General features: G+C 43.6%; 1 protein-coding gene across 1 annotated transcript in view; it reads right to left on the bottom strand.

Annotated features, from left to right (window-relative positions):
• Nucleotides 1–138: 138 nt before the first annotated feature.
• ITK (IL2 inducible T cell kinase) overlaps nt 139–20,378 on the bottom strand; it is a 30,294-nt gene continuing 10,054 nt past the window's right edge. Inside the window, exons 2-8 of the mRNA XM_038412723.2 lie at nt 11,766–11,870; nt 8,169–8,250; nt 4,391–4,519; nt 3,615–3,655; nt 2,863–3,014; nt 1,532–1,597; nt 139–279 (exon numbers count right to left, since the gene is read on the bottom strand). Of these exons, the coding sequence (XP_038268651.2) occupies nt 183–279; nt 1,532–1,597; nt 2,863–3,014; nt 3,615–3,655; nt 4,391–4,519; nt 8,169–8,250; nt 11,766–11,870 (672 nt within the window). The 3' untranslated portion in view covers nt 139–182. The remainder of the gene's footprint in view (nt 280–1,531; nt 1,598–2,862; nt 3,015–3,614; nt 3,656–4,390; nt 4,520–8,168; nt 8,251–11,765; nt 11,871–20,378) is intronic.

Here is a 20,378-nt window from a genome sequence, read left to right on the forward strand (position 1 = left end):
GCAACCAGGAATCCAGGCCTCTGGAGGCAAAACAGAATTCCTCAACCCACTGAAAAAAGAAAAGGAGTACTTGTGGCACCTTAGAGACTAACAGACTAACAACTTGTCATTAACCCACTGGGAGTCACCTAACTTCCTTCATCATATGCAATATCTTTAAGCAAATTGGAGTAGAAACAAACTTATTGCTTTCCAAATTCATTCAAAAAGTAACACCACTTTACCTCATCTTTGAGGAGTGCTTCTGCTTTGTTTCTGCTGATATTCTTATTGTACCATCTGAAAGCATCAGAAAGACTCAGTCAGGAATTCCAGGCTATCTGGACCAATCATCATATATTGTCTTGTTTAGCTTGCATAAGCAAAGCCATTTTTAAAAAGTCAGTGACCAACTTGCAGCATAACAATGAAGAAAATATACCACAGGACTGCCAATATTTGCTTTGTCTTAATATTCATGTCTTCAGATTGCCAGTTAACTCAAGGGATGTAATACATTTTGTAAAGGCTAATATCAAGCCTGTAAAGTAGGGCCAGTCAAGGGCCAGTCATGGAAAAGTATTTTTGTTGGAAAAATATCTTTGAATTCTATAAAAAAGAAAAGGAGTACTTGTGGCACCTTAGAGACTAACAAATTTATTTGAGCATAAGCTTTCGTGAGTTACAGCTCACTTCATCGATTGCATCTGATGAAGTGAGCTGTAGCTCATGAAAGCTTATGCTCAAATAAATTTGTTAGTCTCTAAGGTGCCACAAGTCCTCCTTTTCTTTTTTGCGAATACAGACTAACACGGCTGCTACTCTGAAACCTTTGAATTCTATGAAAACTTTCAAGAAAACGTTTACATCATTCATATTTTCCTGATGGTTTTCAATGAATCGGTTTGAACAATTAGTTTCCTTTTGATTTGAACCGAAAGAAAAACGTGTGTTTTGGGTTTTGTGGGATTTTTCCCTTTCCCCTCCTCCCACTCCATCTTTTAGTTTCAAATCATTTCATTGACAACAATCTAAAATGTAGGGAAAACCTTCCCCCAAAACAAAAATATTTGGTTTTGTGCAAAATTTGTCCATGGAAGAAAATTCCCATTTTTAATCAGCCCTAGTTCAATTAGTAATAGGAAAGAGTTACTGACTTGAACTAACATCTTCACTGCATCAGAAGTATAAAATGAGACTGTCCAAGAATAACATCAAGTTTAAGGTGAGAATGCTGCAGTTCCCTATTCATTTGTGTGATGTTACAAGACAGGCTCACAGGACCTGATTCCACTGTCTTCTAACTAGTATGATCATATACATCTGTTCCGTGTGGCTGTCAGACATTACCCAAAGAAGTGTCATAATGCCTATGCAACATGCAAGATGGTGGGACTTCAGGCTCACTGAGTCAGCGGTAGCTGTAATATTAATACTATCTAGTTCTTATTCAGTACTTCTCATCACTAGATCTCAAAGCACCTTACAGAGGAGGTTAGTGTCGATGCCAATAGAGCTGTCAAGACCCATGAAACAAGTTCAGGCTACTTACTCGTATATTTGCAGGTTGTCTGGTGATTTTTCCACCAGGTAACTGCTTGGTACATATCCTTCGTGCCTGTTAAAAGGAGATTAGGTTGTCAGTATATCAGAAAGCTAGGAGCTTCTTTGTACATGTACTGTCAGCTCTGAAAACTTTAGTATGTAGGAAACCTCACTCCATGCTCTGTATTTGCTAGTTGTTTTGAATGTATGCCAGCCAAAAATTAATCTAGACAAAAAATAATTTGTAAGGAGCTGATGTAGCATATTCCCTCCACCCGAGCTGAAAAGGAGGGTTTGTGAATGAAAGGAGTGTACCTATGGCACAGTTAGAACTGCTTGAGAAATCTTCCAACAAAACATTGGTTTGTTGGAAAACGCCATTTGTTGGAACAGAAACTGTTTACAGGGAAAGGATTGGTTTTAACAAATTTCCCATTTTAAAAACAATTTGAAAGAAGTTTCAAAGCATTCCATTTCAATGTTGTACCAAAGAGAAAAAATTCTAGTTTGGAGTTGGAATGACTTTTCATTGCAAAATGTAACTTACCTGATAGTAAAAAAAATTAAATGTTTTGACATCATCAAAACCAAACTATTCAACTGGCCCAATCTGATTTTTTTTTTTTTTGGTTCATGAAAATTGTTGAGATTTTGACTTTTCATCCTGATTTGGGATGGGAAGAAGTTTCAAAACCTCACAAATTCTCATGAGACAGGAAAACTGTTTCCCATCCAACTGTAGGCACACAAAAAAAAAAGTGCTTTCCCCGTGCTCCACCCAGGGCAATGCAGTTACACATACACACACACTGTGCTAGTTCTTACTCACACATAGACCCTTTGTTTCAGTGGAATTACTCATTTTCGGCAAGGGTTATGTTACCAGGCTGCTTGGGAGCTGCAGTGTTAATATGATTAATTCAGCACGTTAAAACCTGTTCTGTGCTGTTTCTGTTCTGCTCAATCTGGAGAATATTATCCTGAAAACACTGGAGCTAAGAGGCTTCTGATTCCTGTTTGGGCTTTATTCTCGGCAGGCTTTGCAAAATTCTGGTTTCCAAAGCCAGAGGGCTGTGTTGCCAGCTGGGGGTTGATATGAAAACGAATGTGTTTTAATTAAAAGGCCAGATTCCATAAATATAAGCAGTCCTAAAGCTACCTTTTCCATTAGTTGTTCCACTGAAGTCAATGGGACCCCTCCTCAAGGAAGGTGCTACTCAAGGTGAGTAAGGGTGCTAGAATCTGGCCCTCAATGATTTTTTATTGAGTGTGTTTTGTAATGGACACACACAGCAGATTTACAGATGACTTAGGCGCTGCTAGGACAAAGGTACCTACCCATTCTTATCCTGAACCATCCACCAATGATCCTCAGAGTTGTCAATAATGTAGTACTCCTCACCGCGCTGTAAGGTCAACTCCTGGGGATTCTGAGCCTTGTAGTCATATATGGCCATTACTAAAGCATCCTTGGGGTCTAGCAACAGCCTCTGCAAAAAAGAAAACAATAACCAGGCTCAGAATTTATATCCACAAAAATAAAGTTCAAGTAGCCACTAACTGCTAAATAGGTGAAATGTACCCTCTATAGTGGATCCCATATCCTCGATGCTGGGAGATTTACATGGAAAATTATTGGGTCTCTAGGGCCCTGATGGGGGATGCTGGGATCACTGAGAAATTCCCAGCCCTTTTGAACAACAGCAACCCCAGCTGCCTGGTGAAGGAACAACATGAGGACTGGGTTATCAGTGCTGCTGGGCTTGCCAACCTTTGACTTGGAATAAACTTGAAGTGTTTCAGTGTGGTGGTGTTTAGCACGGCAGAGGTCCTGCTTCTGTTGCAACAAAGTAAAATATGCATCTTAATGAGCAAACTTAGCTCCTAACATGGCGCTGCTCATACAGTTTGAGAAAGACAAAGGTGAAAATCCAAGAGGCGCGCGGAATCCAGGAAGAATCACGGGCGTGCTAATCTCTTTGCAGAGAATAGTGCACTGAACAGCAATGAGCCCTGAATAGGGCATTTTCCCCAGTGCAAGTTAATCAGACAAGCCACTGCTGTGGCTTCTCCTGCCTCGCTGCACTCACCCAGTTATCTTCAGGAGTGGGAGGAAGAGGCTTCTTGGAGGCTGAAATGAAATGAAATGAAGTAATTTAATTTGGAACCAACCTAGACAAAACCAGAGAAGAATATCAGGGAGCCATGTAAGTGACGTCGAAATGGCTGTGAGGTATAGAGAAGAATATAATTTAAGAATAACAAGGCTTGGCTCCTTATTGCTGTTGGAATAAGAAGCAAAAAAAGACCCTCATACTTGCATAGCATCTTTCAACCAGAAGAACTAGACCTGAAGGTGTTGTATGGGGGTTGTTCAGACCAGTGGAAAGCAGCTGTTGGTAGACTGCAACGTTTGTTTCCCCCGAGCAGCACTATACAGCCAATTCAGAAGAGGAAGTGGAGAATAACTTTCTCATCTGAAACCACAGGGCAAATGGAGGTAGAACAAAATAGAAATATAATTTTGCCATGACACAGGAGCAAACTCCCTTCTCTTAAGAGAATTGTCCTGGGTCATTTACTGATCACAAGTGGTCAGCATGTTGGTTTTACACCTCATTCAAAGGGGAGCACCTAATACCCCGGTGAGGTAACTATGTCAGTTTTAATTCAGAGGAAAGAATACCATTTAAAAAGGATGATAGGAAGACAAGGATAAGGCACATCCCGGGGTAGGTGGCACCATTACTCTTCCCTGGAAATGTAGCACAATGTTCTTCAGTGCTTTTTACAAGGTGGGATGAATCTTACTGTTGCTTGGCACAAGCATATTGAAGACTGAGAGTATCTGTAATGAATCCCGTACCGTTCTTGGTGGGGTCATATTCTATACACCCGGCTGCCAGCTTCTCTGTCTGGGCACAGCATCTCCATCTCCCATCTATCCAAAAATTTGGATGATACTTCGGCACCAAATTGTTGTTGTTCCTGGTTTCTGAAAGAAGTCAGGAAATGTTTTGTTTTAAAAAGGATTTATACTACAAACTGAGGTCTGACATCATAATCAAAAAGGCTGACAAAGGAGGTGCTGTCGTCATCATGAATAGGTCGGAGTATGAACAAGAGGCTACTAGGCAGCTCTCCAACACCACTTTCTACAAGCCATTACCCTCTGATCCCACTGAGAGCTACCAAAAGAAACTACAGCATTTGCTCAAGAAACTCCCTGAAAAAGCACAAGAACAAATCCGCACAGACACACCCCTGGAGCCCCGACCTGGGGTATTCTATCTGCTACCCAAGATCCATAAACCTGGAAATCCTGGACGCCCCATCATCTCAGGCATTGGCACCCTGACAGCAGGATTGTCTGGCTATGTAGACTCCCTCCTCAGGCCCTTCGTTACCAGCACTCCCAGCTATCTTCGAGACACCACCGATTTCCTGAGGAAACTACAGTCCATTGGTGATCTTCCTAAAAACACCATCCTAGCCACTATGGATGTAGAAGCCTCTACACCAACACTCCACACAAAGATGGACTACAAGCCGTCAGGAACAGTATCCCCGATACTGTCACGGCTAACCTGGTGGCTGAACTTTGTGACTTTGTCCTGACCCATAACTATTTCACATTTGGGGACAATGTATACCTTCAAATCAGCGGCACTGCGATGGGTACCCGCATGGCCCCACAGTATGCCAACATTTTTATGGCTGACTTAGAACAACGCTTCCTCAGCTCTCGTCCCCTAATGCCCCTACTCTACTTGCGCTACATTGATGACATCATCATCTGGACCCATGGAAAAGAAGCTCTTGAGGAATTCCACCATGATTTCAACAATTTCCATCCCACCATCAACCTCAGCCTGGACCAGTCCACACAAGAGATCCACTTCCTGGACGCTACGGTGCTAATAAGCGATGGTCACATAAACACCACCCTATATCGGAAACCTACTGACCGCTATTCCTACTTACATGCCTCTAGCTTTCATCCAGATCATACCACTCGATCCATTGTCTACAGCCAAGCGCTACGATATAACCGCATTTGCTCCAACCCCTCAGACAGAGACAAACACCTACAAGATCTCTATCATGCATTCCTACAACTACAATACCCACCTGCTGAAGTGAAGAAACAGATTGACAGAGCCAGAAGAGTACCCAGAAGTCACCTACTACAGGACAGGCCCAACAAAGAAAACAACAGAACGCCACTAGCCATCACCTTCAGCCCCCAACTAAAACCTCTCCAACGCATCATCAAGGATCTACAACCTATCCTGAAGGACGACCCATCACTCTCACAGATCTTGGGAGACAGACCAGTCCTTGCTTACAGACAGCCCCCCAATCTGAAGCAAACACTCACCAGCAACCACACACCACACAACAGAACCACTAACCCAGGAACCTATCCTTGCAACAAAGCCCGTTGCCAACTCTGTCCACATATCTATTCAGGGGATACCATCATAGGGCCTAATCACATCAGCCACACTATCAGAGGCTCGTTCACCTGCGCATCTACCAATGTGATATATGCCATCATGTGCCAGCAATGCCCCTCTGCCATGTACATTGGCCAAACTGGACAGTCTCTACGTAAAAGAATGAATGGACATAAATCAGACGTAAAGAATTATAACATTCAAAAACCAGTTGGAGAACACTTCAATCTCTCTGGTCACTCGATCACAGATCTTAGAGTGGCTATACTTCAACAAAAAAGCTTCAAAAACAGACTCCAACGAGAGACTGCTGAATTGGAATTAATTTGCAAACTGGATACAATTAACTTAGGCTTGAATAGAGACTGGGAATGGATGAGTCATTACACAAAGTAAAACTATTTCCCCATCGTATTTCTCCCTCCCACCCCACCCCCCACTGTTCCTCTGATATTCTTGTTAACTGCTGGAATTAGCCTACCTTGCTTGTCACCATGAAAGGTTTTCCTCCTTTCCACCCCCTGCTGCTGGTGATGGCTTATCTTAAGTGATCACTCTCCTTACAGTGTGTATGATAAACCCATTGTTTCATGTTCTCTGTGTGTGTGTATATAAATCTCTCCTCTGTTTTTTCCACCAAATGCATCCGATGAAGTGAGCTGTAGCTCACGAAAGCTTATGCTCTAATAAATTTGTTAGTCTCTAAGGTGCCACCGGTACTCCTTTTCTTTTTGCGAATACAGACTAACACGGCTGCTACTCTGAAAACTGAGGTCTGTGGCACTGACACGAGCTCTGATAAAGATCAGTGAAAGTGAGTGAAAATCATCTGAATTTCAAGGAAAATTGTTTTCCCTCAGTCAAAGAGCATGAACGCTGATGACAGCCCTCTTTTTGTGAGTATCTTCAGCCAGATGTGTTTAAATGTTCTACTTTCTCATGTAAGGAGTATATTCTCCCATCAGTGGATACAAATAACCCTGATTAACATTAATGGAAGTTATGCAATTGCACAGGGGAAGACTAGAACCTTGGCAAAGTGTTTCTCTTTAAAATTTTCAACAACAAAGGCAAAAAAAAAAAAGCACCCGTAAAAAAAATAGAAAACCTGACATAGCATTTAGCAAAGACGCTTATAAGAGACCACAACTGTACCACATGTATAGGATACAGTCAGTTACTACTATCGGCTCAGTTACAATGTTAGCTGTATGGCTCAAAATTGGCATTTAACATTTAGCATTCACATGCTTAAATATCCATCTGACTGTCCTCATAAGGGATTAAAGCTCCCATGTTTGAAATTAGTGCTCTCTGGGTAAAAAAACTTTTTACTATTAAAAAAAGAACTGCAGGCCTGCATCACCCGGACATGTTAAATTGCTCCGTGAAGATGAAGTTATGAAATGTTTAACTAAAGGAAGCGCTAAAGCGGAGCACTAACAAGAGCAGCCTCTTGCAAAGTAAATGGTTGCAGAGTAAATGCAAGAACAATGAACTTCATAGCAAGGCCAAATGTCTCCCCGATAAATGGAACACTCCCCTCACATTACAACAGCCAGTGTTATAAACCAGGAAAAGGTTAAGGGGAGGACTGGTGCAATCCGTGTTACTAAACAAGACCTCCCTTATCTCAAGCACTATGGTCCTTTTTGTTTGCAGTGCTCACTGCACTTTCATTGCATAATCAACACAATGATCTCAACAAATATAATCCAAGAGGAGAGGGAAATAAAAGCCATCCACAAATAAACCTCCCAATAATGACTTCTTTAGGAAGATTGTTATCCAAACAAAGAGTCTTAAGTGTGGTTGAAAGATTTTCTACTCACCAAAAACTCTCTTTATATATACCAAAAAAAAAATCATCAAATAAAATACCCCCTCTCCCCAGCATCAGAAGAATCAAGGTTAGGACAATGTATTAACTAACTAATGTTGCCAGTGAAATCAAACCAAAACCTCCTCATGGACCAACTTTTCCAAGGGCTGCTGAAACTATGCCCCTAAAATTTGCCAACATACTGTATAACCACCTGCACGAGGGCCATTCTGCATGTGCAAATATAAGGCATTTGACTCCCTCTGAGCTGTAATATTTTGTAGTCTATGGCTACTGAGAAAGTGGGGTTGGAATAGGTGACTTCGGAGATTCAATTCGATTGGGCACAGAACTAAGGTTACCTTCTTTCAGAGTAAACACCCATCTTTGCCGGCTCTCTCGATCAGGTGCAAACACATACAGCAGGTAGTTGTCATGAAGAACCTGGAGAGGGGACCAGAGAGGCAAGCCAGTGGTTAGAAACAGCTCCTGCTGTCTTTCATAGTCAGGGGAACTCAAAGCACCTTACAGACCAATGAGTTACATACCAATAGTGCAGTGACTATGTAGGCAAATGTGACAGCCAACGTGTTCTCAGAAATGGCTCATAACCCCAAGAGAATCGAGCACCTTGGTTTGGTTATTTAAAATTGATAGGGAATATTGGCCAGGAAAGAATTCAACTCAGACATTCTTTGGGGTCAAGTTCTCTGCTCTGGAGGAAACACTAGTGAAATTAGTGTAGCTCCAGCCACTTCCACCAGCAGACAATTTGGCCCTACATTTTCTATTTTCAACTTCTACTATTACTAACGTTTGTATGGAAGCAGCATCCTTGTTTCTTAGCAGTGTGTCTGTTCATGCAGTTTGTCTTCACCTGAAATCCTAGAGCCAAATTCTGCTCTCACTTGTACCAGTGTATATTCTGAGCAACTCCATTGATTTCAATGGGTCTACTCGGGGTTTACTCCAGTGTAATTAGGCAGAATTTGACTCTAGGATTTTAGATGGGAAATAAGCTGCAGAAGCAAGTGAACTACTAGGAAACAAAGATGCTGTTTTCATAAAGTTGTCCCTACTTCTGAACAAATGTGGGAAGAGAAATGCAGAGCATTCATGACATTTAAGCAAATAAGGTAACATTTTCCAAAGCAGCCAAAGGATTTAGACTGATAGTCTCTAAATAGAGACTTCTGTGAGACGTCAGCTGGTCCTTAAACAGTATCCCCAGTCGTATGGGAGGAATGGTGAGAGTTTATGACTGTTATTTTAAAGAATCAATCCCTCTGTTGATCCCTTTGTCCTGATGCTTTTTAGCACATACATGCATACACACCCAAGTGCTGTGCAGCCTTGAAACCCCTGAATTATTCCCTTTATATTGATAAATTATAACCTTTGTAAGAAAAAAGAGAAAAAAAGGACATATCTCCTGCTCCCTCTGAACTACTCTTCCATTGATGGTGCTGATCTGTCTTGTACAGTTGCTTGTATAAGTTGCTTTTTCAAACCTGCAGCAAACTTCTGAAGCATGCAAAAAAAAATCATTCTGTACGATACAGGCTGTATTGCACTGTGCTGCCCTCATGTAACAAGCCACACGAAGATACAAAACCATTGGTGGTTCCATAGCAGATCTACAGCAGGATACAGCTGACTTTTTTTTTTTTTTGTAATGTGTTCTTACAGAACAATACAGAACTATCTGCGGGGCAAAATTCAGACATGCAATTAGCAGGTGCAACTTCCATGTGTCATTCACATCCCATATGAAGTTTGTCAGATGTCTCAAAAGGAGTTCACCTGTTTTCTCTGCAGAGCGAACCCAGCTTTCTACTCCAGCTTTATTTTATTTGTTAAGCAATATGGCAACATATAAGAATTCAGATGAAAGAAACATATTGAAGAGGTTGTTTTTAAATATTGGTGTTTCCAGGAAACAAGGGTTTAATCCTTGGCCATGCTCCAGTGACACAAAGAAACTGGAAGCTGGTGGATATCCCCAGCCAAACCTCTCCTCAGCCTGTGGCAGCTCCAGCTGGCACAGAGCTGGTTAGCTGTTGTTAAGCACTCCAGGTAAAGGGCTGCACACCAGCAGCCATTTGCAGTGCACAGCACCAACTTCTTTTGGTCCCAGAAAATATCTGACCAAGATTATATCTTTCTGAGGACCTGGCACTTTATCTGATAACTGTCTAAGTAAAGATAGCTCGTATGTAGAGCACTCCTGAAACAGCCGTCCCTCAACAGTTCTCAGCCCAGCGGGCCTTGTTGGTGGAAAGGGGCTTAGCATTCCAGTGGGGCCTTGATTTGTGGGTGTTTGACATACACTCATCTCCCGCTGATTTCAATCGGAGCTGCAGGTACTCAGCCCCTTTGAAGATAAAGCCCCAAGTTTCTAAAGTTGAGCACCTATAAAATGAAGCCACTATTGGAGACGTGAGCTGTGTAACTTCTTTACAGTTGCAAAGTGAGTCTGTGGCACAGCTGGGATCTCCTGATCCCAGTCCTGTGCTGGAAGTTAATTGCTCCCCCTTTATTATACCCCTATGAGCTGGTGTACTCCACAGCTCAAAATAGGGGTATTTCACCCATTGTGAACAGAGCCCTCTATACAATTATTAGTCAATAAGGCATATGATAAATGTGCAGTCTTAGTGTTTAGATTAATGTGCTAGAAATTGATCTATAATCTACATTAGGAATACAATATTGTCAACCCCAAATGTTCAAAATAATGAGTCAGGCCCCAAAATCATGAGCTTTTATGTAATAAGAAATGTTGGGTTCTTTTTCTTTTCTTTCTGTAGGATGCGCTGTGGGGGGGTCACATTTTCAAATTTTTCTCTGCAACAGTGAGGCCTAGAAATGTACTTAATAAATGAATCAGATGAGATTTTCCTGTGTTCACTTGCCTCCAGAAGCTGTGGCCTTAAGAAAAAGGCCACATATCATGAGATTTGTGATAAAATTGCGAGAGTTGGCAACTCTGGTAACCGAGCCAAATGGGAATTCTAAATGTAATGGCCACATAACACTATGGAATTTCTAGTTTGATGGCAAGGTAAATATATCACATTTGTATTTATTCTTTGTAGACTAGAGAATATGTTTTCTCCATTCTCTTCCCTAGCACTGTCTCCTCTTGGTCCTTCTACAATCTCACCACTGTTACCAAAAAGCCTTCTCCGTTAGTGCTCCTCCCATCTGGAACAGCCTTCCTGCATGTCTCCTATTCATCAAGGGCCTGATCTAAAACCCACGGGGGCAGGGAGGGAGTAATTCACTATTAGTGAGGGTGATTAACCACTGAAACAAACTACCAAGAGACATGGATTCCCCCTTCCACGCCCCCAACACTTGTAGTCTTCAAATCAAGATTGGATGCTTTTCTGGAAGATGCTTTAGTCAAGCACAAGTGATTAGGCTCAATACAGGAATAACTGCATTAAATTCTGTGGCCTGTGTTATACAGGAGGTCAGATTAGATGATCTAATAGTCCCTTCTTGCCATAAAATCTATGAATTTGTGTAGTCCAGTGGTTTTCAATATTTTTTCATTTGTGAACCCCTAAAAATGTTCAGATGGAGGTGCAGACCCCTTTGGAACTCTTAGAGAAACTCTATGGACCCCCATGAGTCTGTGGACCACAGGTTGAAAACTGTTGTTCTATGGTAACAAAAATCTTTCACAGATGCCTTAGACATGGTGTGCGGCACTCCAGGAGTCTGCGGACCACAGGTTGAAAATCACTGGTGTGGTCAATGGAAAGACTCGGTCTTCAGTTCTCCATTTCTTTTTGCATCTTAGCTGAAAGCATATTTATTCCCCCTTACGTTCTCCCTTTGCTAGTCTATATCACTGCCATGGTGTTAGTTTACCTCTACATACATTTTGAGATCATTTCTGTGAAAGACTATGCAAAAGAAAGCAATAGTATTGGTATAGGCAGACTTACCTGGAAAGGATATTTATAGTTACAGGGAATTGTGATGTCACTTTTCACAATTTCAACACATTTGATCCTGGACAGTTCAATGGAGCCCTTCAAAGTTCTTTTTTTCTGAGAGAAAGAAAAGTATTTGGTTCAGGATTCCGATTTCGCTAATTAAGATTAATTGAGTAATTAGGCAAAGGCTGATTGTGAAGTCCAAGGCAGAATGGCCATTTACTTGAAAGGAGTAGGATCAGAACCTTTTGTTTGAAAAGTACATAGAAAAAGCAAAGGGCTGAACACAGCAGATAGTTCATTATAGAGCTGGTCAAACTTTTTTTGCCGAAACATTTTTTCTAGAAAAAAATGGCTTTTTGACCAATCCAAAATATGTTAAAGAAAATTTTAATTGTGCTAGAAATTTTCTAATTTTACACTGAAAAACCAAAACTGGAAAAATTTTCAGTAAAAATTTTGGATTTCAGTTCAGCTTTGGGAAGAAATTTTAGGGGTTTGGTTTTCAAAAATTGAACATATTTACCAAAAATGGAATATTTTACTGAAATTCGTTTTCAAAAACAAACATTTTTCCATTTGGGTTTTCAGGTTTTGTCAAAAACAAACACAATTTTTTTACAAGAAATCTTGTTTTTCAAAATTTCCTTACAAAACTATTTTTTCTGACCAGCTCTAGTGTACTATTGTTCACCAGAAAACACTAGATAGATAAATAGGCTTGGAATGGGGAAGATAAAGGGATCCCCAAGAAAATGTTTGCTTGAACCTCTAAAAGCAAAATAGCTGCATTTCAACAGCTCTGTTCATTTCTTTTCCCCTAATCACCACTCAGCATTCAGGATCAAGTTGTCTGCAGCCTCACAAGTGAGACTGATTAGAAAAACATCAGTGTCCAGTAGACAGGACCTAATCGGATGCCTGTTATCGAGTGCATTCTTCTGAAGGATTCACTACAAAAACACTTGCTCTTCGGAAGCAAAACTCGTTTCCTGTTTTGATTCTTCTTCAGCCGGGATTAAACGTTGTAGCTGTCTTCCAGCACAGATCTGTGACGACAAAAGCCTGCAGTACTTCAAGAACACCACGGTGCAAAGAACTTTTGCTTTTCTAAAGCAACCTGTAACTTTGATCAACGTGCTGACAAATGGGCTTTGGAGACTATTTTGTGTCTTCTGTTACATTGCTACCTTTCAGCTGCCTACCTGTGTATAATTTTAGTGAAGCAGATAATGCAGCTGATCACAAAGGGTGAGGTTCATTGGGTGCACAAGGCCCCCACTCTGGCCCCACTGCTCAGGAGTAAATTTCAGCCATGTTTTCACAATCATGAAGAATGAGACGAGAAGACTGGTACCGCTCTCCCTGGCTTTGCTGGACCGTTTGTCACGGCCAGCAGAGCTAATCTAGATGCTGCTTACAATGTAACTCAGCCTATGGTGACACTAGCAGGCTTTTGCTGGGTCTAGCTCTGTGGGTCAGGAGTGTGAAAAGCTGTGACCCCTGACCGACAGAGCTGTGCCTGTAAAAGCCTCTAGCCTAGGTGCAGTTATACAGACAAAACTGCCCTTTTGCTGACCATTTGTTTCGCTCCCGGGGGTGGAGAGCGCTGGGCTGAGCTATACCAGCAAAAGGGCAGAGAGTTGCTATTTTGATATATTCCCAAAGGGAGCACTTTGCCAACATAACTGAACCAGCCAAGCCTTCCAGTGTAGAGACAGCTTCACGCAGGACACAGATAACTCTAAACTTCACATGGGCTCCCTTCACCACACTTCTCTCACCTGCCTCTTTCCTTTCATTCTCACCTATTTATTCCTCAGCTTCTGTCTCCCCTCCACAGCAGCTGTCTCTTTCATTCGTGCTTCCCCTGGAACCTTATCCCCCTCCCAGGAGCCACTGCATTGCTTATAGCCTGTAAAAACCTTCCATTTTGTTTTAGCCCACAGCTGACACTAAATCCTCCCTCACCTTATTACGTTGACATCTCAGGCCATAACCACAAGTCTTTGGGAGCCAGTGTTTTCTAGCCATGTTCTCTGCCTTTTATTTCTAAAAGGAACAGCAAATTGCTTTTTGATACTTTTCCTAGCTGAGGGGAATAGGGAGAGTTGAAGCCTTTGTGTCGAGCTGTGTCACTGTCCTACAGTCCTCATCACCTGTCATCTGTATTTCAATTACATAACTGTTTCAACAACTAAGTGTCCGGAGATTCCTCATACAGACCGGGATTTGACTGAAGAAGGCAATGACAGTCCTGCAGCAGCATAAACCACTGGAACGACTGCTCACAAACCATGCATGATTGATCAACAGGGCTGGAAGCTAAACCCAGCCCTGACTTTGTGATGCCCGATTGCACACTAATCTCACAAAAGCATCAGTGCCATTTTGCAAAGAAAAATAAAAAGCCTCTTGAAAGTGGTCCCTGAAAACCTCAGCATTTCCTTCCAAAAAAGGGCCAGCCAGCTGAAGTAAAACATGTCCATAGCTTTCTGATTGCTGTTCTCAGCCTGCCTATGTTATAATTAAATACATGGGAAGCATCTGTCTTGGTCGTCAGTTCCTTTTATTTATTTTAGCTGGTTTGTCCTAAATACTTCAGTGTCTATTGCATGCTCTCCATCATGTGTACTTAATACTTATCCAGGGACAATAGTACACTGCTGCCACATACGTAGGTGTTGCAAATGAACACGTACAGCTTTATTGATTTTATTTAATTATTGGCTGAAGGGTGTTCATGAAAGTCAGGAACTAACAGCACTGAACCGGATCAAGCACAGCACAAAGCTTCCATGCACCACGCTCCTAATCTGCATTATTCCAGCTACTCTCAGATCCCCCATCTCCACTGGTTTCACAGGATTCTGTGGTTGTTGCCAGGGCAAGTCGGAGCTTGCTGAGTTCTAGCTCACTCTTTGGGGTTTCAAGCTATGGCCCCAATCCAGCAAAGCACTTAAGCATGTGCTTAACTTTAAACCTGTGTTTGTCTGTCATAGGGTGACTGGCCCCTTTAAGAGAGAGCTGGGTCCAGTGTAACTGTGACCGGTCACCTGTCTCCCAATGGGGCTTAAGAGAGGGTATCTGGGCCATAGAGAGGGCTAGAAAGGGCCGGTGAAAGCTAAGAAGGAAAGAAGAGGCATACAGGAGCAGCTGGTGAGAGCTATGGGGAGTGAGCTCCAGGAGACAACGCACTCCCGATGATGAGAGATGGTTTAAAGTTGTTGGTGCAGACTGGCCAGTTGAGGAACCCTGCTGAGCTCCAGGTGGGCTCATGAAGAGGCCCCTGGGCAAAGGGGAGGAACTGGCTTGGTCAGGGGAAGCTGAGCCTGGAAACAAGAGGGCTGATGCTGGAGACAAGATCCCAGGAGCAGGGGTAGGACTCACAGGCAAGGGCGCCTGGAGAGTGGAATACTGTGGAGAGCTCTTTTTAGGAGCCCTGACTTGGCGGCTGTGGTAGCAAGTCATTGGCAACTCGCAGGTGGGTGGCCTGGAGAGTGGAGCCCTAAAACAAAGGCAAAGAAACTGTGAGCACAGGGGAAACTGGCTCTCGGGTGGGGAGCCTGGAAATGATCTCCCGGGAGGGGGCACAGATAACTGCCATGACTGTTCCCGTTGTGCTTTGGGGGTTTGAGAGAAGTTTTATCCTGAGAGTTCTGCGGCTTACTGAATGTGCACCTGAATTAACTCTGCCCAGAGGTGGCTTTTTGAGTTGGACACTGAGAGACTTTATTCCTTTCTAAGGGGGAATGAAGGGGAAACCGAGGCAGCTGTCCAGTTTGCTAGTGGGGGGTGCTTTGAGGTGGAGGCCCCCCTGCTACAAAGTCCCACTGGAGTCAAGAACATGAAGCAGGTTCACTGCTTTGCTGAACCGGGGCCTGTGTCACTTCAGCGACATAAGAGTCCAGAAAGAGGGGTGAGAAAGTTTTGTAATGAAACCCAAAGCCAAGCATCTCTCAGCTCCATTTGGGGGTTTGTAGAGAGTGCAACATTTGCTTATGTGAAGGAAAGTGTCACTGAGTCCTTCAGTAGATCTCAAAGGGGTGAACCCTCCCTGCTGGGCTCAGCCTGAATGGGCGGAGTGGGGTCTTGCAGCATTGGTGGGGGCCAGAATATTCCCCTTGGCCTTGGATATGCACTGCTCCCAACCCACCCCTGTTCCTGTCCTGCTTCCAGCACCCCCTACTTTGGGACTGAGAGGGATGTAGGCAAGGTGTGAAGATCCCTTGCCCAGGTTCCTCAGAGCCTGCTCCTTCATGCACCAGTTATGCTGTATCTGGGGTCCTGTGGTACCGGGCTGGAGGGGCAGGATTCACCTCCACAGCAGCAGAGGTTGACTTGGTTTGGTGGTTCCACTTCCATCAGAAAATCAGCCCTCCCACAGGGATCCTTTGCCGCTAGTCACTTTCTGAGAGGAAGGGCCAGGGGGCTTTTAGCTCTGCATGTCTGTCAGCTAAAGAGGCTGGCCAGCTAATCAGCTCCCTCTGCCCACCTGACCGGATCCTTCTGCCAACCTCTTTGAGGATCATCCCTAACACAATGTCAAGTAAGTGGTGATAGAATCAGAAAACCTTCTTGGTGCTGTTGGGTGATGGGCCCTTTAAGTTCTCACAGAGGCTAAGTAAACCCATACTGAACTGTTGTTAGGAATTCTTGACCTTTAGGGTTTGTCTACACTGCAATAAAAAAAACCCGGCACCCAGTCTCAGAGTCTGGGTCAACTGACTCAGGCTCTTGGGGTTCAGGTTACAGGGCTAACAATAAGAGTGTAGATCAGGGCACGCATGACTAATGCAAGCTGATTTTCAGTGGCACTCACACTGCCCGGGTCCTGGCCACCAGTTCCGGGGCTCCGCTGCTGGCCTGGGTACCAGCCACCGGCCCCATACCAGCTGGGGTTCCATCCGCCAGCCCCACTCAGCCTGCTGCCAGCTTGGGGTCCTGGCCACCAGCCCTGGGCTCTGCAGCCGCCCCCAGCTGTGGCCCACTCACTCCAGCCTGGGGCAGTGAGGGGTGCAGACAGGGGCGAGAGGGAGCACAGCTCAGCACTCCTACCTTAAAAATTGTTCCAGTGCCACTGTACTGGGATATTTTTAAGTCCTGATTTGTTGCTTATATCACTATCACATCACATGGAACAGCGCACTGCGTTGGACGTTGAGATTAGAATGTACATGCAAGAACTGGAATCAGAATTTTCTGACAGATTTCAAGATTTCCAGCAATTTGGCCCAATGCTTTTTTTTCTAATTAAACCTGAAAAGTTCAATGAAAGCGACTTGGATTTGTCTGTATTTCAGTGGTTGGGTGTTGAAGATTTTGAAATACAGCTCATTCAGTTAAAAAGCTCAGAATTGTGGGCATCACAGTTTGGAGATCTGCGGAATGCGCATGAAGCTACCGAGAGAGATCATGGGGCCTCTATTCTGACCTGCTGGACGTCTCTGCCAGTGAAATTTAACTGTTTGAAGAAAATTGCGCTTGTAATGCTTTCAGCATTTGAATCCACATACCTGTGTGAACAGGTATTTTCACACATGAAATCTGTTCTCTGTCCCTCTCAGAGCTGGTTAAAAACTGATCACTCAGAAGCCTGTGTGCAGCTTAAAGTATCCAAATACATGCCAGACATTGGAAAACTCAGCAAGGAAAAGCAAAGGCAAGGATCACACTAAACTGATAAGATCTGCATTTTAGTTTAATTTTAAATGAAGCTTCTTAAACATTTTAAAAACCTTATTTACTTTACATACAACAATAGTTTAGTTATATATCATAGACTTATAGAAAGAGACTTTCTAAAAAATGTTAAAATGTATTACTGGCACACGAAACCTTACATTAGAGTGAATAAATGAAGACTCGGCACACCACTTTTGAAAAGTTGCCGACCCCGGTGTAGACGTTTAGGCTAGGGCTGGAGCCTGGGCTCTGGGACCCACCCACCTCGTGGTGTCTCAGATTCTGGGCTCCAGCCCGAGACCAAATGTCTACATTGAAATTTTATAGCCCTGCAGCTTGAGTCCCAAGAACCCAAGTCAGCTAACCCACACTAGCTGCAGCCGTGCTGAGGATCTTTTATTTCAGTGTAGACGTATCCTTAGAGTCTGGCTAAAGATCAAGCTAAGCAGCAGCAGCAATACTGAGGAAGGGATTCCCATACCTGCTGCTGAAGAATGGAAGTGGCTGGGTTGCCTTTTCTCTAGAAGATGCCCGAGGTCTGTGAGAAGAAGGCTTCCTGGACAGCCTCCCCAGAAGAGGAAATGGGGTGGAGTAGTCCAGTGAGATACTCTGTGAAGACCCAGGTTAAGGTAAAGAGCCACAGAAATTGGAGGTTGGGTGGGGACATTGATAGAGGGGGAAAGATCTGAAGATGACAAGGGGAGGTGGGGCAGAGTCTGCATGGACATGTTCGCAAAAAGAAAAGGAGTACTTGAGGCACCTTAGTCTCTAAGGTGCCACAAGTACTCCTTTTCCTTTTGCGAATACAGACTAACACGGCTGCTACTCTGAAACATGGACATGTTGCAAGTCGTAGACAAATAACGTTCAGGTGGGAGCTCAGAGCCCGCGGGGATGCAGAGGGGGCACTTGAGGCTGTTTCATGAAGCTCACCTGGTTCAAATGGTTCTATCAGAACCATTGCCTTGAGTTTTTTCTTCCAACAAGCAGAAGCTGAGGGTGGAGGGTTTGAAAACCATATGAACTGGACACCCCCGTAAGATTCACCTAGGCGAACGGAAACCAGTGGGTTCACCAGCTCTGCACAATTCATCTGCACAGCTTGCAATGCTGAGGACCCAGCAGTCCTCACTGGTTCCCAGAAAGGTGCCCAGTCAGAGCAACCCAGCCCACCAGCATCCCTGGTCCCAGAACTGTGCAGAAGGTGCACTAGGACCCTGGCAGGGCCTCCCTTCTGCACAGCCATGTGGCCTTTGGGAAATAAACTGCAGGCAGGAGCCAGCCAGAGACTGATGCTGCAGAAGCAGTTTAAGCAGGGACCACCAGACGCTGATAATATTTCCTGAAGTTCTGACTGGACTTTCTCTGCAGTGGGCTGGTTGGCAGTTTGCTCCAGACCCCTCCTGCCCAGTCTCCCTCTGTCCCCTTGCCCTCCTTCTTTCCCTCACCTTTTCTGTTAGCTACCCTCCCCGACTAAACCCCAGCCCCCCACAATAAAAACCAGGGCACTAACATGCTGTTTACCACCATTACACTGATTGCTCAGCTTGTATGTTACATTCCTTCCCCGTCCTTGGCTGTGTCTGTTTAGACTGTACATTCTTTGGGGGAAGGACTGCCTGCTGTCCTATTTGTACAGCGTCTAACACAGTGGGGTCCCAAACTTGGCTGGGCACTTGAGGCACTACTGTGAGCGCAAGATTAATTGATTGATTGATTAAGGAGAACATTAATTTACTGCTGCCTGTAGATAAAGATACAGAAATTACTTCTCAACACTGACTTCCAAAACGTTTCCCTTGCATAAAGCTTTTAACTCCCCTTTCCCGCAACTGTCACTGTCTATATTTAAGTTTCAGAGTGGTAGCCATGTTAGTCACTATCAGCAAAAATAACGAGGAGTCCTTGTGGCACCTTAGAGACTAACAAATGTATTTGGGCATAAGCTTTTGTGGGCTAAAACCCACTTCATCAGATGCACGGAGTGGAAAATACAGGAGGAAGGTATAAATACACAGCATATGAAAAGATGGGAGTTGCCATACCAAGTGGGGGGTCAGTGCTAATGAGCCAATCCAATTAAGGTGGAAGTGGGCTATTCTCAACATTTGACAAGAAAGGGTAGAAATCACTTTTGTAGTGCTAATGAGGCAAATGTAATCAAGGTGGCCCATCTCAAACAGTTGACAAGAAGGTGTGAGTATCAGCAGGGGGAAATTATTTTTTGTAGTGACCCATCCACTCCCAGTCTTTATTCAGGCCTAATTTGATGCTCTCCAGTTTTCAAATTAATTCCAATACTGCAGTTTCTCATTGGGAGTCTGTTTTTGAAGTTTTTTTTGTTGACGAATTGCCACTTTTAAGTCTGTTATTGAGTGTCCAGGGAGATTGAAGTGTCCTACTTTTGAATGTTATAATTTTTTATATCAGATTTGTGTCCATTTATTCTTTTGCATAGAGACTGTCCACTTTGGCCAATGTACATGGCAGAAGGACATTGCTGGCACATGATGGCATATATCACATTAGTACATAAATTTAGTTAAAGATATGAAGTTGATTCTGGGTTCACATGATCAGTAAAGACACTGCATGAAAGTCAATCATACTTAATTAACCATTCTGATGAGGAAGTGATTGGAATTCTCCACTGAGATCCGTCCAGGCTGGGGAATGCCAAGACACTGTCCCAGCCCACACCTGCCCTGTCACCTCTCCTTCCTTACCCCACCCAGCTGCTCTGGCTGTTCTCAGCATGCAGCAGAAGCTAGAGTCTCCCATATTGTGGGTTCCTAGTGGTGAGACCAAAACAACTTGTTCTTTCTGTGAGGCAGCGTGAGCTATTGTGAGACAAGAAAAAGAAATAAACACGTGACACCTGTATGCAGCTAGCACAGACTGTGCATGAAATACATTTTAGGGCAGCAATTAATGTAT

The sequence above is a fragment of the Dermochelys coriacea genome, chromosome 8, assembly GCF_009764565.3.
Source record: "Dermochelys coriacea isolate rDerCor1 chromosome 8, rDerCor1.pri.v4, whole genome shotgun sequence".
In the NCBI taxonomy this organism is placed as follows: domain Eukaryota; kingdom Metazoa; phylum Chordata; order Testudines; family Dermochelyidae; genus Dermochelys; species Dermochelys coriacea.